The 26,858-nt window shown below is 50.5% G+C and overlaps 3 protein-coding genes and 1 pseudogene across 10 annotated transcripts in view; 2 read left to right on the top strand and 2 right to left on the bottom strand.

The window, feature by feature from the left end:
* Positions 1-577, bottom strand: part of C12H2orf92 (chromosome 12 C2orf92 homolog) — a 39,882-nt gene extending 39,305 nt beyond the window's left edge. For all 5 annotated transcript variants that reach the window (XM_054547211.1, XM_054547214.1, XM_063713518.1 and 2 more), the window contains exon 1: positions 325-577. In XM_054547211.1, coding sequence (XP_054403186.1) covers positions 325-577 — 253 coding nt within the window. The remainder of the gene's footprint in view (positions 1-324) is intronic.
* ACTR1B (actin related protein 1B) lies at positions 420-8,562 on the top strand. Of its 4 annotated transcripts, none has more exons than XM_054547224.2 (11): positions 420-438; positions 2,577-2,641; positions 3,877-3,952; positions 5,044-5,169; positions 5,516-5,640; positions 5,879-6,095; positions 6,206-6,298; positions 6,405-6,579; positions 7,015-7,076; positions 7,332-7,372; positions 7,564-8,562. In XM_054547224.2, exons 3-11 carry the CDS (start codon positions 3,896-3,898, stop codon positions 7,664-7,666), a joined length of 999 nt encoding a protein of 332 aa, XP_054403199.1. In that variant the 5' UTR covers positions 420-438; positions 2,577-2,641; positions 3,877-3,895; the 3' UTR covers positions 7,667-8,562. The 4 variants fall into 4 exon arrangements, with proteins under 4 accessions (XP_054403199.1, XP_002811715.1, XP_054403200.1 ...); XM_002811669.5 differs by lacking the exon at positions 420-438 and adding an exon at positions 501-675; XM_063713516.1 differs by lacking the exon at positions 420-438 and adding an exon at positions 628-777.
* A 7,854-nt stretch (positions 8,563-16,416) lies between these two features.
* On the bottom strand, positions 16,417-18,532 carry COX5B (cytochrome c oxidase subunit 5B). Its single transcript, NM_001428040.1, has 4 exons — positions 18,410-18,532; positions 17,455-17,528; positions 17,167-17,266; positions 16,417-16,614 (listed from the first exon to the last, which is right to left on the bottom strand). Exons 1-4 carry the CDS (start codon positions 18,510-18,512, stop codon positions 16,502-16,504), a joined length of 390 nt encoding a protein of 129 aa, NP_001414969.1. The 5' UTR covers positions 18,513-18,532; the 3' UTR covers positions 16,417-16,501.
* A 767-nt stretch (positions 18,533-19,299) lies between these two features.
* LOC112132075 (probable ribosome biogenesis protein RLP24) lies at positions 19,300-26,490 on the top strand (annotated as a pseudogene).
* Positions 26,491-26,858: the final 368 nt, after the last annotated feature.

The raw sequence follows: 26,858 nt of genomic DNA, 5'->3' as shown, positions 1-26,858 counted from the left end.
GTCCCCCCTACCGGCTGGCGCGGGAGGATCGCTTGAGCCCAAGGTTTCCAGCCTGAGCGACAGAGCAAGACACCTTATCTAGAAAAAAAGAAAAAATAAATATTTTGGGTGAAATATCCAGGGCCAGCCTCCTTGGAGAGGGCGCTCTCACCAAGGAGCGTGGCCCAAGGTGCTGGGACGCAGGAAAGACGTCTTCCTGGACCGGTGAATTTCCAGCTCCACAGACTCCGGCCGCTCCCGCACATCAGCCCAGCTCCACTTTCTGCCACCCGCGTCCCCTTTAAGACGGAGCCATGACATCATCCCAGACACTGCGCAGCCTACCTTGGCAACGCCGCGACAACTTTTTTCCGGCAGACCTCAATTGGCTGGCCAGCCTCCTGAGGCCCTGCCCCCTTCGCGCAGCCAGCCCCGGGCACCTGCTGTCAATCGGGCCAGGTGGGAGCGATGATTGGCCGCCGGGCCCGCCCTCCAAAAAGCCCCGCGGGGCTCGCGTAGGCTGCAGGCTCGGGGAGGGAGGGGAGCGGCGCCGCGTCGGGAGCCGCCGCCGTCCCGGTCCTCCCGCCCGCCCGCCCATCCAGTCCCTCCTGCAGCCCGCCTGCTGGGCAGGGCCGGCGCGGCCCGGCCATGGAGTCCTACGACATCATCGCCAACCAGCCTGTGGTCATCGACAACGTGAGGCCCGGCAGCCAGGGGGAGGGCGGGCGCCCCGCCCCCGGGGGCGCACGCGACGGCGCAGGGAGAGACCCCCGCCCGCCTCGGCGCGTCCTCCGCTCAGTGCGTGGCTGTCGCCCCCGCCGGGCCGCTGGCTTCGCCCCGGGGGCGCGCGCCCGCTTGGCCTTGTAAGGCCGGCCATGGGGCGAGCCCCCTTGCCTGCGTCGCAGAGCCCCTTCCCCGACCCCTCCCCTAGTCGGGCGGGGAAGTTCAGGAGAGCTTGAGTCACAGCCGGGCGGCCAGGCGGGGACGCGCCCCGGACTCTTCTCAGTTGAGAGTGCGGTTCCTGGGCAGGTTTCGATACCAGTCCCTTTCCGCGTCCTTCGGCCCTGGCTCTGGCTGCCTGGCGGAGGTGGGGTAGCATTTGTCCTTTGCACACTGCTGGCTTTATCTTTGGGGCTGCACCCCGAGGCAACAAATGCAGGATGCTCTGTCACCCACATGTCCACCACCATCTGGTTTGCCTTTTGGCTACTTTGACTTTCTCCTTAAATGCTCCCTGTGCTGAGCAAACATTCCACAGCCAGCAGGGCAATGGAGAGTTCATGGCCACTCTTCCCAGTATCAGCAAGCAACTTGGGGTGATCGTTTGGAAGCCTCAGAGGAAAGATGTCATCAGGCTTCCTGCAGCTTTGTCCTTCAGCAGTGGGGCTCGGCTTGCTTTCGGCTGCCTTAGGAAGATTTCTGGCTTCCGAGCTCTGATATGGGGAGAAGATAAGGGCTGGGATCTTTGAGTCTGCCCCTAGCTGGGTATCTGCGTCTGGTGTGCGGGCCTTGGAGTTTTTGGTAATGACTCAGTTGTGCTCTTTCTGGGATCTGTCTCCCTCCCGCATGACCTCGTGGGGTCCCTGAATGACTGTTTTTGAGTACCCATGTGGGCTCCCTGAGTCACAGCAGGGGATGTTTAATAAGGAGGTTAGCCCTGAGCTTGGGGACGTGCTGTCACACCAGCAGGACGCTGCAGGAAGGAGCAGGCTGCTTCCTTTGTTGATGTGCAAATAACTCGTATAGGCTAATCAACAGGCTTATAAGTTAAAAAGGCTACCGCTCGGCCCCTTAGGGATTCCAGCCCCTCCTGTGTAACTTGGAGGTGTTTGTTTCTGCTGCAGACTCAGAGGGTTGCGATGAAGAGTGGTGGGGCTGAGTTGAGAAGCTGATCCCTTCGCTGGGTGGGAGGTTTCTAACTGACCCGTTCTTTGGGGGATCCTTAAGTCCAGCTTCCAGGTGGGGGCAGCGATAGGACCAAGTTCTCCTAGTAGTCTCTGGGAAGCCACTTGAGGGAAGCTGCCAGTCATCCCATGCACCCATTGGTCTTCTCCAGCAGGCCCTGTAGGTGGTCCATGTTCCATGCCTTCTGGGTTCTTGGGGGAGAAGGAAGCTGTTAAAAAAAAAAAAAAAAAACCCCACGCAGAGGGGTTTCTTCTAGCTTTTGGGAGTAGCATGTGCTATGGAATCCTCCTGCTGGAGCCAACCATTAGTTGTGCAGAGGAAGGTGCCCTTCGTGGTTTCTCTATCTCTGTATTATTGACATTTCTGGGCTAGCTCATTGTTGGTAGTGCAGGCTCACCTGTGCATTGTAGGATGTTTAGCAGCATCCCTGGCTTCTGCCCACTAGATGCCAATAGCATCCCCCACTGCATGTCCCCTCTCCCCAGGTGCCAGGCATTGCCAAATGTTGCCAGAGCAGGGGGATACAAAATTGCTCCCAATCTTGAACCATAGGTGTACTTGTAAATGATCCTGGCAGGGTCCCTGGCTTCCTCCTTGGCCTGTCTTGACGGGGCAGCCAGCCCTCTCCATTGTGGGGGACTGGCTTCATCTGGTAGTGCATGTGGGCAGCTAAACTTTGTTTTTCCTTGCAGGGTTCGGGGGTGATTAAAGCTGGCTTTGCAGGAGACCAGATTCCCAAATACTGTTTCCCAAACTAGTAAGTGTGGCTCAGGCAGCAGCTTCAGTCCTTTTGTTTACCTTCTGTAAGAACATTGGCCTTCTGTCACAGGGCTCTTTGAAGACAATTTTTGCCCTGACCTGTATGGAAAACACCAAATTTGTGAGGTTGACACTCTTGAGAGAGCACTGAAAGAACAAGACAAGCGTTCTAGGGTTCCCCTTTGTCTTTGGAGTCTCTCGTTTTGGTCTTGTTGAGCCAGCAAGGAGGAAAAGCAACCAGCATTTCCCTGGGGATGGGGTGTGGTAGCAGCAGCAAGAATAAAGGGAGACACCTCCGAGGGGAGCCCTAAACTCGGAGCAGGAAGAGTGAGGAATTAGATGCACAGCCACCCTTTCCTCCCTGGAAGTGTTTTCTGCCGGGCTTGTTTTCAGACTCTAGAAAATGTCTTGTTTCAGTTAAGAGGGGATCCTTTGCCCTGTATGGTACTGGTGGGGGCGGGAATAAGAGAATTGCAAACCCAGAGAGCCTGGGGTGCCCCTTGCACCCGCCACGAGCCCACTGGGAAAGTTGCCCTTAGGAGCACCTCTTCACAAATCCTGGAGGCTTTGGAATGAGTGGCCTAAAGGCAGGGGGCAGCAGGGGATCCTAGGTCCTGAGTGGCAGGCTAGCCTGAGCCCGGCCTGGTCTGGGACAGAGCTAGCATGGTGCTCCCTGTCAAGCTTCTGCATTCCTGTCTGACTGCGTGGGTACAATTAGAGGTTCCTTTGCCTTTAGTGGTAGCTCATCAGATCCTATAGTTTCCAAGAACTGAATCTCTGATCCAGAAGCGCTGGCAGTGGGGTACGGCGCTTGACTGAGTGAGAGCAGGGTGCGCAAGGGAGCCCTGACCCAGCTTCCTGGGGCTGTCCTCCCTCAGTCTGTGGATGGTGACGGCAGCCCTGCCCCACTGAAGTCAGGAGCGTGGGCTGAGTCACTGGCTGCAGGAAGCTGACCCTCTGCAAGGGCTGGGCCATGGAGGGCTGGGTTCTGGCACTCAGACACGCAGCTGTCTCTGCTGACCATGCCTTCTGACCCTGAGCTTCTCATCCTGGCTAGGCCCCTTCTCTAGCCCCGAACCCCATAGGCCCCAGTTCCAACCTGTGCACCCCAGCCACATCCTGGTGTTTGGAGGCCAGGTACCCTCTGGGCAGCTATGGTTGGATTTCAGTTTTTCTGGACACAAGCTCCGCCATGCCCCCTGCCCACCTTGCTGACGTTATCCGTCCTAACAGTGTCGGGCGGCCCAAGCACATGCGGGTGATGGCTGGAGCCCTGGAGGGGGACCTCTTCATCGGACCAAAAGCAGAGGTAACACCGAGGAGCCGGCCTTTCCCTGGGTGTGGGGTCCTCAGCTGCAGGGGAATGGCATATGTGAGAGGCCCATGTTCTTGGGCCTCTGCTGGTGACCTCCCGGGTACCTCCTCCAGGCTCCAGCTGGGAAGTGCTGTGCAGGGGCACCTCCCCCTGAGATGGGGCAGCAGTTCCTTTTCTACGGATCATGGGTAGAGCTCATCATGTCCTGTCTTTTAGAAGCTATTTGGAAGCTACAGAACCAAGAACTGATCAAAAAGTGATATAAGAGTCAGAATCACACACACTTGATGTCTGCTCTAATGAGGGCCATGGGGCCGCCTCTCACAGTGGAGCCGGAGTGTCCCACCAAGGGGCTGCATGGCCTGATCAGACCCTCAGGAGAGCATGTGTGGGTGTGGGGAGAACAGCAAGCTGAGCTTGGCCAAGGGCAGTTTAGGCGCCTGAGGAGCATTGTGTCGGGTGCTGGGGCATGGGGCATGCATGGTTCTGGGCCCAGAAAGGGGAGGCCTGAGCTGGAGGTGCAGAGGGTGGGGGTCGCACAGATGGGGTCCGTAGGAGCCGAGGTGGTGAGAGGAGCTAAGTGGTGCTAGGTGAGAAGGGGCATGGCTGGGGGGACATCGAAGGGCAGGTGGAGGCAGCATGTCAGTGCAAACGGGACTGGTGAGGACCGGCCAAAGGGCTAGGGGGAGAGGCGCAGGTCAGGTGGCCCAGGAGGGGCTGTGTTGGGCGGCTGCAAGGTGCCAGCGCTGGCCAGAGGGGAGCTGGCAGAGTGTGAGGAGAATGTGGGGGATGTGCCGGCAGTGAGAATGGGGAAGAAGAGGGCCTGCAGATTGCGGGGCACGCTGCCACCCTCTCTGATCCCCCCAGCTGAAGCTAGCTGGGCTCTGAGAGCCTAAGAAGCTGGTGGGCAGGTGAGCCCATGCTGAGTTCAGGACCTGCCACAGACCCTGGGACACCCAGCAGGGGTGGTTCTGGTCAGGGCAGGTGAGGTTCTGGTCAGGGCAGGTGAGGGTCAGCTTCCAGGAGGGCGGAAAGCAACCGCAGAGCAAGGGCCGGGTGCCACACCTCCCTTCCCACCCCACCAGGAGCACCGGGGGCTGCTGACCATCCGCTACCCCATGGAGCACGGCGTGGTGCGAGACTGGAACGACATGGAACGCATCTGGCAGTACGTCTACTCCAAGGACCAGCTGCAGACCTTCTCGGAGGAGGTGTGGCGGCTGCCCCTCCTGCATGCTCCGCATTCTCCTGGCTGTGCCCCTCTCCTCTGCATCCCTCCTCGCCGGGCTCCCACATTTCCCCTTTGCATTTCTAGAGGGCCTGCTGCCTTTCCGTGTGTGTCTGGGTGCGCATGCGTACCCAGTGGCTGCTAGGCAGAATCTTCCAGAGAGCCGGATCTCTGGAACAGGAACTGCCAGCAGATAAAGGGATGGGGCCCTCAGGAGGGGTAGGAGGCTGAGCCGCCTGTGCGCCAGCGGGTGTGGTTCTCTGGAAAGAGCCTTTTAGGGCCTTGCAAGTTTCCTCCTCGGATGTCTACAACTGTCCTGTCCCTTGCAGCATCCTGTGCTCCTCACGGAGGCCCCGCTCAACCCGAGTAAAAACCGGGAGAAGGCGGCAGAGGTGTTCTTTGAGACCTTCAATGTGCCGGCCCTGTTCATCTCCATGCAGGCTGTGCTCAGTCTGTGAGTGCCCCCTAAGCCTGGCCTCCCTGAGTCCTGTCCTCCCTGTGCCATCCTCCTGCTTGCCATGACCAGGGTCTGACTTCCCTGGAAAAACAGCCCCTTGATGACTGTTCCTCTAGGGAGTCCCTCGTATCCTTTCTTCAGACTAGATAATGCAGACGTGCCAGGGTTCCTCCCCTGGGTGAGGAGGTCCCCGTGCCTCAGTGGCTGAGGTGAGGGGATGCTGACCTGGTGACAGGTACGCAACGGGACGCACGACAGGAGTGGTTCTAGACTCAGGGGACGGGGTCACTCATGCCGTGCCCATCTATGAGGGCTTTGCCATGCCTCACTCCATCATGCGGGTGGACATTGCCGGCCGCGACGTCTCCCGCTACCTCCGACTCCTGCTGCGCAAGGAAGGGGTTGACTTCCATACCTCGGCTGAGTTTGAGGTTGTCCGGACAATCAAAGAGGTGACGAGGGGCGAGAGGGTGTGGACACGACCTGGGGTGAGGAAAGGGTGGCACCAAGGCACAGGTGTCCCAGGTGCAGCCTTCTGAGGGCTGTGTCCCTGTCCCCGCAGCGAGCCTGCTACCTGTCCATCAACCCACAGAAGGATGAGGCTCTGGAGACGGAGAAGGTGCAGTACACGTTGCCGGACGGCAGCACGCTCGATGTAAGTGGCCGGGCCTGGCACTGGAGTGGCAGCTGATGCCCAGCCTGGGGGAAGGGGTAGCCTGCTTCTCCAGGAAGCCTGTCTGCCTCAATCTTGTACACTAAAGGTGGGGCCTGCACGATTCCGGGCCCCCGAGCTGCTGTTCCAGCCGGACCTTGTGGGGGATGAGAGTGAGGGGCTCCATGAGGTGGTGGCCTTCGCCATACACAAGTCCGACATGGACCTGCGCCGGACACTGTTCGCCAACATCGTGCTCTCAGGTGGCTCAACGCTTTTCAAAGGTACTGTGGCTTGAGAGTTGGTGGTGATGAGACGAGGCCCAGGGCAGCTGGACCCTTAGAGAGTATACCCCTACCCGGAGCCATTTTCTGTTGGCTTTTTGGTGGTGCTCAATGAACATTTTTTTTTTAACAGACCAAAATTTAAAATTAAATTTTGTTTACTCTGTGAATAGAGGAGAAGTTTACACAAGCTCTAAAGTGTACTGTGAGTGTTGAGCAAGGAGCATGTGCGGCTTCATCTCACGCTGCCTCTGTGAGGACGCAGGGCCTGCAGGCAGCCATGGGGCTGGATCATTTCTCAGCCTTGCCCTTCATCCTGGGAAGAGCTGCCGATAGAGGGCCAGCAGTAGCTGGGGGCCCTGAAGGCTGGGTGCGGGAGCTAGCAGCAAGGAGGCCGGGTGCAGACCCCAGGCTCAGCCAGCTTTGTGTTCACAGGCTTCGGAGACCGATTACTCAGTGAAGTGAAGAAGCTTGCCCCAAAGGATATCAAAATCAAGGTGAGGTTACAGAAACTCCCCCTGGGGTGCTAGGGCACTGGCAGCCTTGGCATGGGGAGGAAGGGTTGATGCTGCCCCCAGACCCGCTCACCAGCTCACGTCCACCTAGTCCTGCTCTTCCCAGTGCCGCTGCTGCCACTCCCCAGCTGATGCCTTTGCTGTCAGGCTTCAGGACCTGGGGAAGGTGACCCCAAGGCTGGGAGGATGGCTTCTGGGTGGGGACCCACAGTTAACGTGGCCACTTCTTCCCTCTAGATCTCGGCCCCGCAGGAACGGCTGTACTCCACGTGGATTGGGTGAGGCGGGGCTCAAGGGAGGGCTCTGGGAGGAGATCACTTTACCCTGGATGCTCCTCCCATGGTTGGCCTAGGCCACTTGGAGGTGGGTGGATTTCCCTCCCAAATTAGGGAAATGGAACTCTGAGCGCCCGGGAAGGTGGTTGGCTCCCTGACAGGTCCACAGCAATACTATCCCTCCATCCCCACAGCGGCTCCATCCTGGCCTCGCTGGACACTTTTAAGAAGATGTGGGTGTCCAAAAAGGAGTATGAAGAGGATGGCTCCCGTGCTATTCATCGCAAAACTTTCTAGTGCCCAAGGAGGGTGGGGCATGTTGGGAGAGGGGGAGGGAGGGGAGCCAGAGCCTTTAACCCTTTTTGGTCTGGGCTCGTATACTAGGCTTAGGGTCCCCTGCATGCCCTGAACCCCTGGGTGGGCGGCACAGCAGTGCCCCCCTGCAGCCTTCCCCTATACACACACACGACATGCACACACAAGTAACATTGAGCTGCATGGACAGGAGCCTTGAGCTGGCGTGTGGGAATTAAGCGCCATGTCAGGCTGTTGTGGGTATCCCCCTGGCAGGGCCAACTGGGCCTGTGGTTCTCTGCTCCGACTCTCAGGGCTGCCTCCCTGAGCTCCAGAGCCAGAATGCCTGGATGCCTGGGTAGCCAGTTTGGGGAGTGGGCTGCAAGGGGCAGCCAGCAGCTCCCACTGGTGTGTCAGTGCATCCATTGCCACCTCCTGTTCGTGACCTGACAGGGTGACACAGCCCCTTTCACACTCTGTCCTCCTATCTTCCTGGGTAGATGCCCTGGTGTAGGGCTGAGTACTGAATGGTCTTCCATCCCCAGCAAGGGGGTGCAGCCCAGGGTCAGGCCCTTCAGAGCCAGGGCAGAGGATGCACGGTGGCCAGAGCTGCTGCACTATCCTTTTCAGAGCACTTCATCCACTTGCTCCTCCCTCTACCCTTGGCACCCTGGGTGGGAAAGGGTTGATGCTCACCATTTATTGAGGGGAAGCCACTTAATAAGGAGTCAGACTTAAAAGGGGGTGGGGGACATTTTCTTACCTCACCCAAGAAAGAGGTCGTCACTTTTGCTGTGGCCAGGGCCCCACCTCCCTCTCTCAGATATGTACAATAATTTAACACGGTTGCCTGAAAAAGAAACTTTTGTAAATGATTATAGTAATAATTATGGACAAGGCCCAGTGTGTGGCTGTGTTTTCTTGTGACCCTCTGTGCTGTTGTTTGCTCTTCCATCCCTGGGGACTTTGAGAGAAAGGACCAGAGCGAATGCAGCAAGGCACTGGCTCTAGCTCAGCAGTGTGAGGGTTTCAGTGGTTGGTCCGCCAACATGGCACAAAAGGCCTCAGGAGGCTGGGCTCTCACCCTGCAGCATAATTCCCTCACCTGTTACCTCCCTTGCTGCAGTCCACCAGGGGAAGTAGAACCAGGCTACCTTCTTTGCCCCCGGACCCTGGACAGGCCTGTTTGGGCACCTCTGCTAACCCCATTCAGCCAGGGCTAAGGCTGGTGGACACCAGCAATGATGCAAGCTCACACCTTCAGACAAGTCAGGATGGGGAAGGCAGGGAGAGGCAGAGAGGCTGTGAGCTTAGCCAGGCCCTAGAGGAATAGGCAGAAGAGCAGGGAGAGGAAGGGCAGAAGGAGCAGTGAGGAATTAGGGTTTGGAGAATGTGTGCTCTTTACTTCCTTAAGTGTTTGAGCACCTACAGTGTTTCCAGGATGGTGCTGTGTGTTTGGGGCCAATGGTCAACAAGTTATATCCTTGCCCTAACAAATACACACGTCAAGGGAGTAAGACAGATGGGCCATTTTAGTACAGAGTTGTGGGGGCCAAGGCGTTAGGCATCTAGCCCAACAGGTGGGTCAGGCCAACTTGCAAGGGCCCAGAGGTTAGCCAGAGAGGGGGAAGGCATTCTACGCAGATGTGAGAGCCCAAAGAAGCACCTGGGACCAGTGGGGCTGGAGAGGAAGGCAGGGACCCAATGCCCAGTCAGCAGGGAAGGGTCAGTGGTCTGTGGCCATTGTGTGAGATGAACCAAAAAGGTGGGTTGAGCTGGCACGTGGAGGATTGTTAGCTGTGTCCTGGGAGATGGGTGGCCAGCCATAGAAAGATGGTGACCAGAGCAGTGTGTTGTAGGCAGTTGGGGTTTGTTGGAGGGCCGAGGGCAGGCCCAGGACTGAGGAGATGAGGTAGGCGTGGGGAGAGTACTGAGGCCTGTCTGCCAAGGCGTTTTGTGAGGCTTTGTGATCACAAGGCAGTTATGCTTGCACTGGCCCTCAAAGGGAAAGCAGAATTTGCACGGAGAACTCTATGTTAGGGCACCCTCCAGACCAGTTCTTCCCCCAGGGGTCTGTTAATGGCACCACTGGCTCCCTGCCTCCCAGGTTAGAGCCTTATCCATCGACACTTTCCTCTTCCCTGTCTCTCCCACTCTGTCAGTCACCAGGTTGTGTGGTTCTTCTGTAGTACCTTTCCCACTGGTCCTTTCTTTTCCAGCACAGCCACTGCCACCGTAGCTTATGACCACAGCTCCATTCCCTGGCCACCCAATCTATTTGCTCGTGGATCTAAAGCCCAGATAATATTGGTTCTGACACCTCCTACTCCAAAGTGTCAAGTGGTTCTCCACTGCCTGGTGACATGAAACAATTGATGTGATGCTGGTAAAACCACCTTCATGAGCCACATGGTGTGTTTGACTCAGGCCCCTTGAGATCTGTCCTTCCCTGTTTTAGGTTTACCCCTCATGTCCTTTGCCTGCTAGCCTTCAGGCATGCTGTTCTCTCCATGGGAATGACCTTCGCTTGTGCCTGTCAAAATCTTGTCCTTTAAGGCAAAGCACCATCCTCTGTACCCCCTATTCTGGCAGGTTTAAGTGCTCAGACTCTGCCAGCTTCTTACTGTTGGAAAAAGCTACAGATGAGGAAGGTAGTACAGCTGGAATGAAGCCTGTGTTGGATTGGAGTTGGAGGTAGTATGAAGTCATGGTTTTAATATACATACAGATAGATACCAAAATAAACACATCTGTGTGTGAGAGCCAGCATTAGAACATACACATGTATTTCCTAGCCCTGTCTGTTGGGAAGGTCTGGAAGCAATGACACTACAATAGCAATGAGCACATACAATGTCCAGATCTTGGTTTCTAAATACCATTCTGGGAAAAAGTTCTTTATTCTGTACTTGTAAATAGTTTAATACCATTAGTGTGAGGCCTGTGTTCTTCCTTGGTGAGGGAAGATGGGCTCCATTTTCTAAACTAAGCTCAGATAGAAGCCACTTCCACCCAAGAGCAAAGGTTTGGTCCTAGCAGGGGACATGACATTTCCCCTAGGACAATTCCCTGAAACGGAAAATAATAGATGAGCTTGGAATATTCTGTGGTGCCATAAAGTAAGGAAGTGAAAAAGGGAAGGGCTTGTCTAAAGGACACAAGAACCAACTAGAAGGAGCACCCAATGCTCAAATCTGTAACGGATGATAAGCCATGGCATAAAATATGTGTGAGTCATACTCATGCAAATAAATAACTGAATAAATGTATACATGGGGAAGAAGGGACAGTTCTCACTTATGGTAAAATTCCAATTGATGTCAAAGGAATTGTGCAAAAGAAAGTCACCATTGAGGAAACACCATAGTGATCATTGTTGCAGGTAAGAATGGAGACAAAAATCAGTGGGCAAAAGTAAAGACATTTGTGTTGTCTCTATTCCTCCACAAGATACTTATTAATTACAAAAGGAGAAATAGTAACTTTATGGTGGAGAGACATTGACACTACCTTAACCAAATAATCAGAGTATACATCCCCAGTAATAAGTCATTGTCTCTGTTTTCTTTTTTTAAGAGGATCTCACTCTGTTGTGGAGGCTGGAGTGGAATGCAGTGGCACAATCATGGCTCACTGCAGCCTCCATCTCCTGGGCTCACGGGATCCTCTTGCCTCAGCCTCCAAGTTGCTGGGGCTACAGGCGTGCACCACCACACCCCACTAGTTCTTATTTTTTTGTAGAGATGGGGGTCTCACTGTATTGCCCTGGTGAGTCTCAAACTCCTGGCTTCAAGTACACCTCCTGCCTCAGCCTCCCAAAGCACTGGGATTACAGGCATGAGCCACCAAGCCCAGCCATAAGTCATTGTCTCTTTCTTTGCTTTTTTGAGATGGAGTCTCTCTCTGTTGCCCAGGCTGGAGTGCAGTGGTGAGATCTCAGCTCACTGCAACCTCCACCTCCTGGGTTCAAGCGATTCTCCTGCCTCAGCCTCCCGAGTAGCTGGGATTACAGGCGCTCACCACCACACCCAGCCAATTTTTGTATTTTTAGTAGAGATGGGTTTTCACCACGTTAGCCAAGCTGGTCTCAAACTCCTGACCTTAAGTTATCTGCCTGTCTCAGCCTCCAAAAGTGCTGGGATTACAGGCGTGAGCCACTGGGCCCGGCCATAAGTCATTGTCTCTTGATGATGCACTAAGAGGGGCCTGATTTTCCCTCTGGTATTCTTGCATCACCTCAATCTAACCAGGAGCAAGCAGCAGGCAAACCCAAACTGAGGGCAGTCTACAAATGAATAGAGTTGTCTTGTTCAAAAGTGGCAGGTCATGGGGACAAGGAAAGACCAAGTGCAATGTGAGATCCTAGGTTGGAAAAAAGACCTTACCAGGAAAGCCAGCAAAATCCTGATAAGGTCTGCTGGTTAGTCCATAGTACTGCATCAGTGTTAATTTCCTGGTTTCAATAATTATGCTATGGTACTGCCAGGTGTTAACATTAAGGAAAATTGAATGAAGGTTAAGTAGGAACTCTACTATTTTTTGCAATTTTTCTGTAAGTCTAAAATTATTTTAAAATAGAAAATTGCGCTGCGTGTGGTGACACATGCCTGTAATCCCACCACTTTGGGAGGCCGAGGCAGCAGGATTGCTTGAGCCCAGGATTTCGAGGTTCCAGTGAGCTATGAACAAACCACTGCACTCCAGCCTGGGTGACAAAGACCCTGTTTCAAAAATAATAACTTAAAAGTTGGGGTGGGGGAAAAGAGCTCAGGGTCTGGAGCTATGGTCTGGGTTCACAATCTTGCCACAAGAAATTGCTAGCTGAGTATTCCTGAGCTGTCCCCAGGCTTCCGCATCTCTATTATGGGGATGGTAATAATAGCAGCTTCCTCATGGGTTTATTCACAGCCTGGAAGACAAGCCTGGAACATTTTATTCCAGAAAATAAAAAGAAATGCTCAAAAAGGCCGGGCGCAGTGGCTCACGCCTATAATCCCAGCACTTGGGGAGGCCGAGGCGGGCGGATCACGAGGTCAAGAGATCGAGACCATCCTGGCTAACACGGTGAAACCCCATCTCTACTAAAAATACAAAAAATTAGCCAGGCGTGGTGCCGGGCGCCTGTAGTCCCAGCTACTCAGGAGGCTGAGGCAGGAGGCTGAGGCAGGAGGATGGCATGAACCCAGGAGGTGGAGCTTGCAGTGAGCCAAGATCACGCCACTGCACTCCAGCCTGGGCAACAGAGCGAGACTCCATCTCAAAAAAAAAAAAAAAAGCTCAAAGAATGATAGGGGCATGTCAGAAGGCCACAGGAGCCGGCTTGAAGAGGTTCCCACTGGCCAAATTTGGAACAAATTAAACATCAAAAAATAAATAATGATAGCCATGGATTATAATCCACTGAATAAGAAAGCATGAATCCATACTGATAATTAGTAAGCTAAAGTTTGATGAGGAACAAGGTATTGACATTTCTCAGTATTGCCTCATAAGATAATAAAGAGCACCTTCACAGTGAAGTTTGGCAGACATTAGCTTCATCAAGTGACGGAAGTGAACCTCCTTAGCAGTGGACAAGTCGGCATCACGTGCCTCCCAGGAAGGGTACAGCATCCCTTGCCCACCATGCGTAACCCAAATCCAGTGTGAAACAGACAAACCCAAGTTGTTGGTATAATTCTTAAAAGTGTCAAGGTCAGGATAGTCAAGGAAAGACAAGAACTGTTCCAGATGGAATAACTAAGGGCAACACGTGATTCTGAGTTGGCTCCTTTTGCTATAGAAGACATTATTGGAACTTCTAGCAAAACTTAAATGAGTCTGAAGATTAGATGGTAGAAATATACAAATTGTAGTTTTGTGATTTTGATGGTCATGTTGTGGGTATTAAGAGAAATGTCTTTGTAAGAAATAAACATGCGTGTGATGGGGCATCAGATCACCTTACTTTCAAATGGCCCTGGGAAAAAGTTCTTCACTGTATACTTGGAAAGAGTTTAATACAGTTAGAGTGACGCTTATATTCTTCCCTGGTGAGTGGAGATGGCATCCAATTTAAGCTGCTAACTGGCCAGAGGTTCAGATGGAGCCCACTTCTACCCAAAAGCAAAAGTTTTGTCTTCCTAGTGGGGAACATTATATTTCCCCCCCCCACCACTAGGGTTCCCAGTTACCATGAGGCAAGGAAGCGAGCTATTCCATATGGTTAGCCTGAAGCAGTTCTCAGCCTTGCTGTTGGAAACACCTGTGGAACTTTAAACTTCTGATGCTTGGGTCCTAACCCAAGATACTATTTTAATGTCTGGGTGTGGCCTAGGCACTGGGAGTTGTAAAAGATCCCCAGGTGATTCTAAGGTGCAGCTAAATATGAGACCTACTGACTCAGGGACTGGATTTATTGATCTGTGCATTCTTTTCCTATTGCTGCCATAGAAAATTCTCACAAACTTAGTGGCTTAAAATAACACAAGTTTATGGCCGGGCACGGTGGCTCACACCTGTAATCCCAGCACTTTGTGAGGCCGAGGCGGGCGGATCACAAGGTCAGGAGATCAAGACCATCCTGGATAACATGGTGAAACCTCGTCTCTACTAAAAAAAAAAAAAAATTAGCCGGGCGTGGTGGCGGGCGCCTGTAGTCCCAGCTATTCGGGAGGCTGAGGCGGGAGAATGGCGTGAACCCGGGAGGTGGAGCTTGCAGTGAGCCAAGATCATGCCACTGCACTCCAGGCTGGGCAACAGAGCAAGACTGTCTCCAAAAAAAATAAAAATAAATAAAAAAATAAAAAAGTTTATTATCTTACGGTTCCTAAGTCTAATGTGGGTCTCACTAGGCTGAAGTCAAAGTGTCAGCAGGGCTTCACTCCTTTCTGAAGACTAGAATATCATTTCCTTGCCCTTCCCAGCTTTTAGAGGCTACTTGCCTTCCTTGGCTTGTGGGCCCCTTCCTCCATCTTCAAAGCCACCAACATTGCATCTCTCCGACCATTCTGAGTCACATCTCTGACTCTCTTCTGCCTCTTTTGTGCTTTTTGGATCCACCTGGATTATCTGGGAATAACTATTTTAAGGTCAGCTGATTTAGTAACCTGAGTTCCATCTGTAGTCTTAATTCCTTCTTGCTATGTGACCTAACATATTCACAGATTCTAGGGATTTATGACGCGGACATCTTTGGGGGATCATTATTTTGCCTGCCACTGTCTGGAAATGTACTGGAGATTTTTCTTTCCGCTTGTTTTTCTGGTTTGAGACGGGGTCTTGCTTTGTCACCCAGGCTGGAGTGCAGTGGCACGGTCATGGCTTACTGAAGCCTCGACCTCCTGGGTTCAAGTGGTCCTTCCACCTCAGCCTCCCAAAGTGTTGGGGTTACAGGCATGAGGCGCCATGCCCAGCCAATTTTTCTTTACAAGTAAATTGGTTAAATTTTAAAAAAGAAAAGCAAAGACTTGGAGATGAGGGAGGGAGAAAACAGATTGGATTAATGATGTGGGGAGTCAAAAGTCTCCCTCAGCAGAGTTTGAGCTGGAAGAGATGTGGAAAGGGAAAGGCAGGCCACCCACACAGGAGGGCTCAGTGACAGCACAGACTAATCTCATGGGCGTGTAGGGGTTAGATTTCACAGGGGGTTATCTGAGAGCTCCCCTTCCCAGAGGAAAGGGCCTTAAATGGCAGGTCAGTGCTTGGGCATTTCCTGGACACAGGTCACGAACAACAAAGATGGAAGCAATAGCTTTGACTACACCTTCAGGATGGGCAAGATGAGGGGAAGGGGCTTTTCTCTGACTCTATCAGCTCCCACTGAAATACCTACTTTGGACCAATTTTGTGAAGACAGTAACTGAAGCCACCTCTGGCTAATCTCCACACAAAATGAAAAGGTATTTCCATTTTGTAGGTAAGAGGTTTTTGAGATTTTAACTTGTCCCAAGGTGTCACAGGTATGAAGCAGCTAAAGTGGGCTTTTTTGGCATTTCTCCCCTCCCTTATTCCCATGCGTATCTCAAGCATTAAAAAAAAAAAAAAAAAACACTAAAAAAAAAAAACCTATGTAAATACCTGAAAGGGTAGTAAATGTCTACATATCAAATATCCAGAGTTCAAATTCTTCTCAATTTTCCTTTATAATTGTTTTCAAATCCAGATCTAAACAAGGTGTGCATGCTGCTGACTGCTATCTCCCTTATCTGTTTCTCCACATGTTCTCCCTACCTTTTCCCCCCACTCCTTGCAATTTATTTGAAGAAACATAGTCAGTGATTTCTGAAATTGTTCCATATTCTGAATTTTGCTGCTGGTATCCCCATGAATTCTTACTTTGCACCTGGGTCCCTCAAGACTTCAAAATCCCCAAAACTCTCTTCACAAGGCCACCCTGACTCTATGATGATACTGAGAGGACCTACTATCCGCTCAGCTCTTTACATATTAAGCACCTCATAAGGTATTTACCTTTTTGTAGTTGTACTTGACCCCCAGAGAACATGTCCACAGGGATAGAGCCAAATGATGGAGCCAATATTTTAAGTCCTGTCAGCCTGACTCCTCAGCCTGCCCCTTTCTCTCATACCAGGTGGTCCCATTCATTGCATTACAGGTTGTCGATCTATTCTTATTATTAATCTAAGCACTATACACCGGTTATATACTTTCAGTAAGTGGATGGCAAGCTAGCATTAACAGATAGCTATTCCCAAAATAAGAATATTCCATGCCTACCAAAGAATACAGGAAAGAAATAAGACCAGCCATCTATGGGAGAAGGAGCCAACGCAATGGCTAGTCTTTACTGGAAAGAAGAAACTTTACAGCACATTTTGAGTAATTTAGTGCAAGTGCTCAGTGTGCCAGCTGCTGGGGCACCAGCTTGTAATGGGCTCCACAGCGGGGGCATCGCTGGGCCTCGCCTTTGTGCAGCCAAAACCAGACGACGCTGGTATTGTCCTCTTCACCTAAAAGGGAAAAAAGGTGGTTTATGGTCATCCAACCTAGAAAGGGAGACTTTCAACATGAATTTCTTTTCCTCAGACATCTCTGATACACAAGTAAGACTATGGTTGATATCTCAAGAGATCAGTTCAAACCCTCCTCCCATTCTTCAGATGAAGAAATTGAGGCTCTGAGTTCACCTATGAGTAAACTGACCTTGTATCAAGGTCACTGTAAATTCTAATAATTCCCTTGCCTATGTAGAACGTAAAGCAGGGTCCATTCTGGTATGTATCCCTAGTGTCTAAAATGATGCCTGGCATAGAAGCAGTATAACAATAAATATTTGCTGGGTGGGTACTCCTTCATGCCACACTCCCAGTGAGCCAGTCTTACCGCTGTGCTGCGCTTCTTTCCAGTAAGGATGAACTATCAGGCATAATGAGGCTTGAGAGTGTCAAGAGCCTTAGAGAAACTTACCAACATGCACTCACACACTGAAGATTTGAGGCAGCTTATAGACTATTGTAGGATATATTAAGCAAGTGGATAAAAAATAGAGGTGAGGTACTTACAGATGCAGCCTACTATTCTCTTGTTGGAGATGGAGGGGACTAAATTAGGGTCTTCCCTGGTGCCTGAAGCTCCCTTTGGGGCCAGTACATTGTATGGGTCCTGAAGAAAAAAAAAAAAAAAAAAAAGAATTGAACGATTAGGCCAAATAAGCCCTATCTTCCAGAAGCTCAGGGGACTGTTCCTACAAGCCAAGTTTCCTGTATCAAATACTCCCAGAGAGGAAACCACTATGAACACATCCAAGGCCATAAGTTACACAGGAGACACAGAAGGGAGTTTCTGCTTACCAGTCCCTTCTTTGCAGCCAGCATGATCTCCCTCTCCAACCCAGTCGCCTGCTCTTCATCAGTGGGAACACCACCTAAAGGAAGATACGTGAATTATGACGCTGACTGAAATGACCGATAGAAAAATTACAAACAGAAATGATCAAGGAAAATGCTGCCCTGAAACTTCTGTGTAAGTTTTAGCGGGCTCACAGGCTCCTAAAGGCTACTTATATCCATGGTCCCCTAAGAACCACCAAGTCCCCATCCACACAAGCGGCAGCGCTGGGGGGAGCTTTTTTTTTTTTTTCTTTTTTGAGACGGAGTTTTGCTCTTGTTGCCCAGGCTGGAGTGCAATGGCGCGACGTTGGCTCACTGGAACCCCCGCCTCCCGGGTTTAAGCGATTCTCCTGCCTCAGCCTCCTGAGCAGCTGGGACTACAGGCGCGCGCCACCACGCCCAGCTAATTTTTGTATTTTTAGTAGAAACGGGGTTTCACCATGTTGGCCAGGCTGGTCTTGAGCTCCTGACCTCAGGGGATCTGTCCGCCTCGGCCTCCCAAAGGGCTGGGATTACAGTTGTGAGCCACCGCGCCCGGCCTATGAGCTTTTCTTTCTCCAACCACCGAGGCAAATTTGTCGACATTTGTCTAAAAGCACATAGAACCCACTCGGCTTGAGGTGGGCGCAGGTTTGAAGGGAGGCCGGACCCCTCCCCATCCCGGTGGCAGTCCCGGTCCCTCCCAAGGTCACCCGGCACCTCCGTTTAGGATACTTTCGCAGCGGAGTCAGTTCGGGGGCCGGCAGGAGCAGCGGTCCAGAATTACAGGGAGATGCCTGCAGAGCCTGAGGCACTGGGGACCGTAAAGCGGCCACTGGGACCTCGAGAAGCTGCACGGGCCGCCCCGCTTTGCCGCCCTGGGACCACCCTGGGAGGGCAACACTCTGGTCCCTGGCACGCCCGGCGACCCGAGTACCTCTGGATGCCATGGAGCGAACCGCGGCCGCGCCACTGGGGCCGCGAGCCCTCAGGGCCTGCGCGGCCAGCGCTCCAGCTCCGCGAAGTAACCTTGAAGCCATTGCGTCCGCGACTAGCAGCACTTCCGGGAACAAGCTGCAGAGACAGGCGGGACTTCGCGGGGCGGGCTTCTTTCTCCTCTCGGTCAGCTTTCCGCTTCCTCCCAGCCCTCGAGCCCGCCCACTCCCAAGACTGTGGCGGGGGCGGAAACTGCGCATGCCCAGTTCTGCCTCTTTATGCACCGCGTAGTGGCTGAGGCTTGGGGGCGGGTTTGCTCTTTAACAACGCTGGGAGGTGGGAAAGTCTTTTTGGTCCCTGGAGTTCAGCGGCTGAACCACATTGGAGTTCCTATGGGTCTGGCCCCGTAGTCGTGTTCAGCAAACGTGGAGGCTGCTGATGGAAGCTATTAAGTCCCCGTATGTGAAGAGACTTACTGAACCCCAAATGGTTTGAATTTAGAAGTGGGCTCCTAAAGATCACTGCGTTCCTTACTAGGCTGGTTAGTGGCAGGGCTGGTTCTGGCAGTGCGTGGGCCGTCGCGAGCGTGTCGCATTGGACGGGACCTACCTGCAGCCCTGGCCCAGTTTCCTGTTAGAGTTGTACTGTGTGTGGGAGGTGCGGAGGTCCCGGCCTGGGGAGGAGGACAGGGCCGGGGCGGGACCCCCTACCAGGACCAAGGCCCTGGTGATGTGAAGGAAGTGGCCACTCTTTTTCGAGGCTACTAAGGGAGGAGGAGCAGGAAGGGGAGTTGATAACAGGAAATGGAGTCAGAGCCTGCTGTGACTGGAGTTCCTTGTTTGAAACGGAAAACATATTCCGTCCATAGCTTCCCGTTGCCCATAGGCTAAGATGTGCAAATTTCTTAGGGTGAGCTTTAGTCAGTATAGCCCTGTGACAGGCTAGCTGCATGCGGTATCTGAGTTTCCCTACCAGATAGAAAAATCCCTTTAGAGTGGGAATTATGCTCATCATTGAATCTTCAATGCCTTGCAGAGGTCTGGTATATAGTAGGATCCAGTAATTTTAGTAAATTTACTACTTGGATAGAATATACAAAACCAGTTTATAGGGCTTCACCTGGCCCAGTGAGGTCAATTGGAGGCAACTTGGGGAGAGTTGAAGGCTTAGGTGCTCCCACCTGTCTCATTCAGGCTACGATATTTTCAAAAGGACGTGGTGGAGCATTGCTTCACAGGAGCACGTCTGGTCTTCCTGGGTGCCCCCTCCACCAATAAAAAAAAAAAAAAAAAAAAAAACCTGTATTCTAAGGCCAAAATTTCTTTAAAGGTGGTTTTTGCTTTGAATGGCTTCACTGTTACTCCCTTCTCCCTCACCTCCACTGCAACCCCTCCAAATTGAATTGGGCGAAAATTCTGAGGAATGTTCCCCAAGGATCTATAGTTAATTTTGCAACTGTGGTTAAGGTGTTAGGCAGGAGAAAAAAGCATTGGTCTGGAAAGTAGCACCACCAGCTAGTTCAGCCACTTTTTATCCTTTGGGCCACCATTTTTACATCAGTAAAACTGTCGTTCAACTAGGTTAGTATTTCCCAAAGTGTATTGCATGGCATCCAAGTCTCAAGACATGATCTCAAGAAAAAGGACTTGGTCAAGACAGGGACATCCTGCATTTGATGACCACCCTTTTGGAGATGGACACTAGCATAATAAAGGCTCTGATTAGGCTTGCAATAAAGACCTCTTATTTAATTTACCTGCAGTTTAAGCCAGAGTTTCCCTGTCTTAATTGACCACAAAACCCTTTCTGAGGAACACCTACTAACTTGCCCCTCAGCAAAGCAGTGAGGTATTCAGCTCTGATATGTTATGATTCCCTGCTGCCTGACCAGAAATGGTTTACTCCAGGCTATAAAATGGAAATTGAATTTAGGCTTCTCACTCTCATAGTAGGCTTGCCTAATAATAGGAAATTTTTGCAGGCCCTCATCCAACTCAGGAAAACCTCAGCTTCACTCTGGGATTATTTACATTGTGTGAGTGAGCTCCAAGGTCAGGTCCAGGCTCCCCAGATGTCCCCGCATCCCTTGCTGCTTCCATCTCCCACCACTGTCAACTCACACCCAGTCCCTCAGGTCTCCTTTGGAAACAGTTGGCTTGGGGAACAGTCTGCCACCTCTGCTCCATCATTGTCTTTGCCAGCACAATAAACTTACTATTATTTTTATAGGATAATTTTCAGTTGTCAAAATAAATGTACATTATAAGTCGAACAGCACAGATATATAAGGAAAAAGCTAGCAGTTTGGTGCTTATCCTTTTTTTCCTTTCCCTATGCCAGGGTTTCTCAACCTCAGCACAACTGACATCTTGGGTTGATAATTCTTTGAGGGAGGTTGTGCATTGTAGGATTTAACCCTATGTCATTAGCACCTCCCTGACATGATAACCAAAAATGTCTTCAGCCATTGCCACATGCCCCCTGGATTTGCAAAATTCCCATTGAGCATCACTGCATACATGAATATAAAATATAAAAACATAACTACTATACAAAGTTTTAGTAAGTTGCTTCTTTCATTAAAAAATATTTTGTAGGCTGGGTGCGGTGGCTCACACTTGTTATCCTAGCACTTTGGAAGGCTGAGGCGGGCGGATCACCTAAGGTGAGGAGTTCAAAACCAGCTTGGCCGACATGGCGAAACCCCGTCTCTACTAAAAATACAAAAATTAGCCGGGAGCGGTGGTGGGCGCCTGTAATCCCAGCTACGCGGGAGACCGAGGCAGGAGAATCGCTTGCACCCGGGAGGCAGAGGTTGCAGTGAGCCAAGATCACATCATTGCACTCCAGCCTGGATGACAGAGCAAGACTCCGGCTCAAAAAATATATATATGTTGTAGATATCCCTTCAGATCAATACATCTAGATCTTAACTTACGTGATGGCTGCAGAATATTCCCTACTGTGAATGTACTTTAATGTACCCAGCCATTCTCCCTTGATGAATATTCCGAAGGCTTCTAGTTTTTTGCCTCTCATATAATGCTGCAGTGCACATCTTTGTACATATAACTTTATATTCCAGAGGTTTTGTTTCTGAGGAGTAGGGTCAAGGGTGTATGTGCTAAGCATTTTAATAATACATTCTGCCAGATTGCTTTCCCAAAGTTTGGAGCAATTCATGCACCCACCAGTAGGGCATGTGAGTATCAGTCCCCACCTCCAAACCTTTGCAAATTTAGCCCCACTGGATGAAAGAAAAATGATGCTGTTAGTGCTGTTGTTGTTTACATTTCAGCTCCTTGACCTCTAAGGCAGTTGAACACCTTTTCAGATGTTTACTGATCATTTGTACTTCCTCAGGGATGTGAATTGGGCTTAACCACTCAGGCACACTATTTAACCTCTTTCTGCCTTAGTTTCATTGTCTTTTTTTTTAGTTATTACTATTTTTGTTGTTGAGACTGAGTCTTGCTATGTTGCCCAGGCTGGTGTCAAACTTCTGGCCTCAAGCAATCCTCCTGCCTCTGCCTCCCAAAGTGCTAGGATTACAAAGCATGAACCACCACACCGCAGGAATTTGAGACCAGCCTAGACAACATAGGGAGATCCCGCATCTCTACAAAATTTTAAAAATTGGCCGGGCGCGGGTGGCCCACACCTGTAATCCTAGCACTTTGGGAGGCCAAGGTGGGTGGATCACGAGGTCAGGAGTTCAAGACCATCCTGCCCAACATGGCAAAACCCTGTCTCTACTAAAAATACAAAAAATTAGCCGGGCGTGGTGGCAGGCACCTGTAATCCCAGCTACTCAGGAGGCTGAGGCAGGAGAATCACTTGAACCCAGGAGGCGGAGGTTGCAGTGGGCCAAGATCGGGCCACTGCACTCCAGCCTGGGCAACAAGAGCAAAACTCTGTCTCAAAAAAAAAAAAAAAAAAAGCCAGGCATGGTGCCACCTGGCTGTAGTCCTAGGTACTCAGGAGGCTGAGGCAGGAGGATCATTTGAGCCCAAGAATTTGAGGCTACAATGATCTATGATTGTACCATGGCACTCCAGCCTGGGCAACAGAGCAAGATCCTGTCTCTTAAAAAAAAAAAAAAAAAAAAAGGCCGGGCGTGGTGGCTCACACCTGTAATCCCAGCACTTTGGGAGGCCGAGGCAGGTGGATCATGAGGTCAGGAGATCAAGACAATCCTGGCCAACACGGTGAAACCCCATCTCTACTAAAAATACAAAAAATTAGCTGGGCATGGTGGCGGGTGCCTGTAGTCCCAGCTACTCGGGAGGCAGGAGAATGGCGTGAACCTGGGAGGCAGAGCTTGCAGTGAGCTGAGATCGTGCCACTGCACTCCAGCCTGGGCGACAGAGCAAGGCTCCATCTCAAAAAAAAAAAAAAAAAAAAAAGACCCAGCTACTCGGGAGGCTGAGGCAGGAGAATCGCTAGAACCCAGGAAGCAGAGGTTGTGGTAAGCCGAGATCGGGCCATTGCACTCCAGCCTGGGCAACAAGAGTGAAACTCCATCTCAAAAAAAAAAAATAAATAAAAGCAGGTAAAGTATTTGAATAGGATTTTTCCAAAGAAGACATACAAATGGCCAATAGGGTCGGGCATGGTGGCTCACGCCTGTACTTTGGGAGGCCGAGGCAGGTGGATTGCTTGAGGTCAGGAGTTCGAGATCAGTCTGGGCAATACAGCGAAACGCCATCTCTATTAAAAATAATAATAATAATGTTTTTAAATGGCCAACAAGCACATGGAATATGGTCAACATCATTCATCATCAGAGAAATGCAAATCAAAATCTCAATGAGATACCACTTTATATCCACTAGGATGGCTAAAATAAAAAAGACAGATAAGGCTAGGTGCCATGGCTTATGCCTATAATCCAAGCACTTTGAGAGACCCAGGTGGGCAGACGGGTTGAGCCCAGGAGTTTGAGACCAGCCTGGGCAACACAGCAAACCCCATCTCTATAAAAAATACAAAAATTAGTTGGGTGCGGTGGCGTGCACCTGTGGTCACAGCTACTTGGGAGGCTGAGGTGGGAGGATCACCTGAGCCCTGGAAGGTTGAGGCTATAGTGGACCATAGTCATGATCACGCCACTGCACTTCAGCCTGGGGGACAGAGTGAGACCCTGTTTCAAAAAAAAAAAGATAATAAATGTTAACAAAGATATGGGAGTAATCAGATCCTCATATGCTGCTGATGGAAATATAAAATCGTGTTGCTGTTTGGGAAAACAACTTTGCAGCTCTTAAAAAAGTTCAACATTGAGCTACCATGTGACCCAGCCATTCCACTCCTAGGCATATACAGGGACAGAACTGAAAATGTCTTCACACAGAAACCTGTACACAAATATTTATAGCAGCATTATTCACAATACCCAAAAGGTGGGAATGACCCAAAGATTTATCAATTGATGAATAGATAAACAAAACATGAAACAACCATACAATGGAATATTATTCACCCATAAAAAGGAATGAAGTACTGGTATGTGCTACAACATAGATAAGCCTTAAAAAATTACAGTAAATCAAAGAAGCCAGACACAAAAGACTACATATTGTAGCGTTCCTTTTCTTTTTATTTTTAATTATTTTATTTTATTTGAGACAGGATCTTACTTTGTCACCTAGGCTGGAGTCCTGCAGCCTCAACTTTCTGGGCTCAAGTAATCCTCCTGCCTCAGCTCCGCAAGTATTTGGGACTACAGGCACGCACCACCACGCCCAGCTAAATTTTGTACTTGCTGTGCAGATGCGGTTTCAGCATGTTGCCTAAGCTGGTCTTGAACTCCTGAGCTCAAGCGATCCACCGGCATGGGCCTCCCAAAGAGTTGGGATTACAGGCGTGAGCCACTGCAGCCCGCCAAATGGTTCCTTTCATACAAAATATCTAGAATAGGCAAATTCATAGAGCTAGAAAGTAGATTCGTGATTGCCAGGGCCTGGGTGAGAGGGATGGAGAGTGGCTGCTGATGGGTACAGGCGTTCTCATCTGAGAGTTGAATGTAAAACCTTGTGCATATACTAAAAACCACTGAATTGTACACTTCAAGCATCAAGCAAGCAAGCAAGGAAGGTTCACCTTGCAGGGTCTTAGCTGAGGCAACAAATGAGACGTGGGAAGTGGCTCTGATGCCTCTGGTGCTCATAGGGGCCTGTGGGTCCACCTTTCCCTCCTCCTAAGTGTGAGTTCCTCAAGGGAAGGACCCCCAAGAACATACGCATCCCTTATCCAAGTGCCTGACATGGGGCTTAGCACATAGTAAGTGTTCCATAAATCCCACTGACTGCATGGAGACAATGATGTTATTTTTTTGTAAGCTAAGGGGAAGACATTATAGATCAGCACATACACATGGGTATATACAGTCAAGAAATAAGTGAATGAATCTGCAGAGCTATTGGGACACATCCTCTGAATGAACATTTGTCTCGAACAACAGTCCTGATCAGTGAGCAGAATATTCAGTGAAGGAAACTTTAAGAAGGTTCCCCTCCAAAAAATGACATCAGAGAGCATGAGCTCAAATCATCTCCCTACATGGTTTAAAAAAAAAAAAGGGGGCCGGGTGCGGTGGCTTACGCCTGTAATCCCAGCACTTTGGGAGGCCGAGGCAGGCGGATCACGAGGTCAGGAGATCGAGACCATCCTGACTAATACGGTGGAACCCCATCTCTACTAAAAATACAAAAAATGAGCTGGGCATGGTGGCGGGCGCCTGTAGTCCCAGCTACTCGGGAGCCTGAGGCAGGAGAATGGTGTGAACCCGGGAGGCAGAGCTTGCAGTGAGCCGAGACTGCATGACTGCACTCCAGCCTGGGCGTCAGAGCAAGACTCCGTCTCAAAAAAAAAAAAAAAAGACTCCTCTCAAACTTGGCTTGTGGTCAGTGGGGACCTACGAAGGTTCAACATGTGTATCAAAAGTGGTATTTCTGTTTGGGGCTCATCTACTCTGGCCACAGCATGATGTTTGTTCTCAACAACTACAATGTGTTCAGATTTTGAAAACCCAAATGTCATAAAAACTTTAAAAGAGATGCAATTCTTGCAAGGTCAAGTGGACTAAAACATTCCTGGTAAAGAGCTTACAGTGGATCATTCATCTGATTTCTAAAAACTTAGAAATGAACCTATCAAACACCAGCAAAGCCTGTGGAATAAAACAATTGATGCAATGAAGTGAGCTGAAGAGATTAAACAGAAATGCCAAGATGGCCAGATGTGGTGGCTCACGCCTGTAATCCCAACACTCTGGGAGGCCAAGGTGGGTGGATCACCTGAGGTCAGGAGCTCGACACTAGCCTGGCCAATATGGTGAAGCCCTGTCTCTACTAAAAATACAAAAATTAGCTGGGTGTGGTGGCATACACCTGTAATCCTAGCTACTCAAGAGGCTGAGGCAGGAGAATCGCTTGAACCCAGGAGGCGGAGGTTGTGGGGAGCTGAGATCACACCACTGCACACCAGCCTGGGTGCCACAGAGCAAGACTCTGTCTCAAAAAAAAAAAAAAAAGGCAGCCATAAAAAAGAATGAGTTCATGTCCTTTGCAGGGACATGGATGAAGCTTGAAGCTATCGTTCTCTGCAAACTAACACAGGAACAGAAAACTAAACACCACATGTTCTCACTCATAAGTGGGAGGTGAACAATGAGAACACATGGACACAGGGAGGGAACATCATCACACACTGAGGCCTGTCAGGGGATGGGGGCAAGGGGAGGGAGAGCCTTATGACAAATACCTAATGCATGAGGGACTTAAAACCTAGATGACGGGTTGATGGGTGCAGCAAACCTCCATGGCACATGTATACCTATGTAACAAACCTGCACATTCTGCACATGTATCCCAGAACTTAAAATAATAAAAAAAAGAAACGCCAAGCTAAATGTTTAATGAACAGATTGAAGAAAAAGAGCTACAGAAAATCCAGGACATCAAAGAAGTCAAGCAAAACATTTATCTTATTCAAGCTCCTCTTGCCGGCAAAGGAAAGCAGTTGGAAGAGAAAGTGGTACAGCAATTACAATAGGCCGTGGACATGGAAAATGTCTCTTAAAAGTCTCACTGTAGGCTGGGCATGGTGGCTCATGCCTATAATCTCAGCATTTTGGGAAGCTGAGGTGGGAGGATTGCTTGAGGCCAGTAGTTTGAGACCCCCCTTCTCTACAAAACTTTTTTTTAATTAGCTAGATGTGGTGTACCCCTGTAGTCCCAGCTACTTGGGGTGGGGGTGTGGGGATGTCAAGAGTGGGGAGGCTGAAGTGGGAGGGTTCCTCCTTGAGCCCAGGAGGTCTAGGTCGCAGTGAACTGTGATTATGCCACTGCACTCCAACCTGGGCAACAAAGTAAGACCTTGCCTAAAAAAAAAAAAAAAAAAAAAAAAAAAAGGCTCGTAATCATTTCTTTTTTTTTTTTTTGAGACAG

The sequence above is a fragment of the Pongo abelii genome, chromosome 12 (assembly GCF_028885655.2).
Source record: "Pongo abelii isolate AG06213 chromosome 12, NHGRI_mPonAbe1-v2.0_pri, whole genome shotgun sequence".
NCBI lineage: Eukaryota > Metazoa > Chordata > Mammalia > Primates > Hominidae > Pongo > Pongo abelii.
The sequence above is the reverse complement of the archived record's forward strand: the minus strand, read 5'-3'. Positions and strand labels throughout refer to the sequence as shown.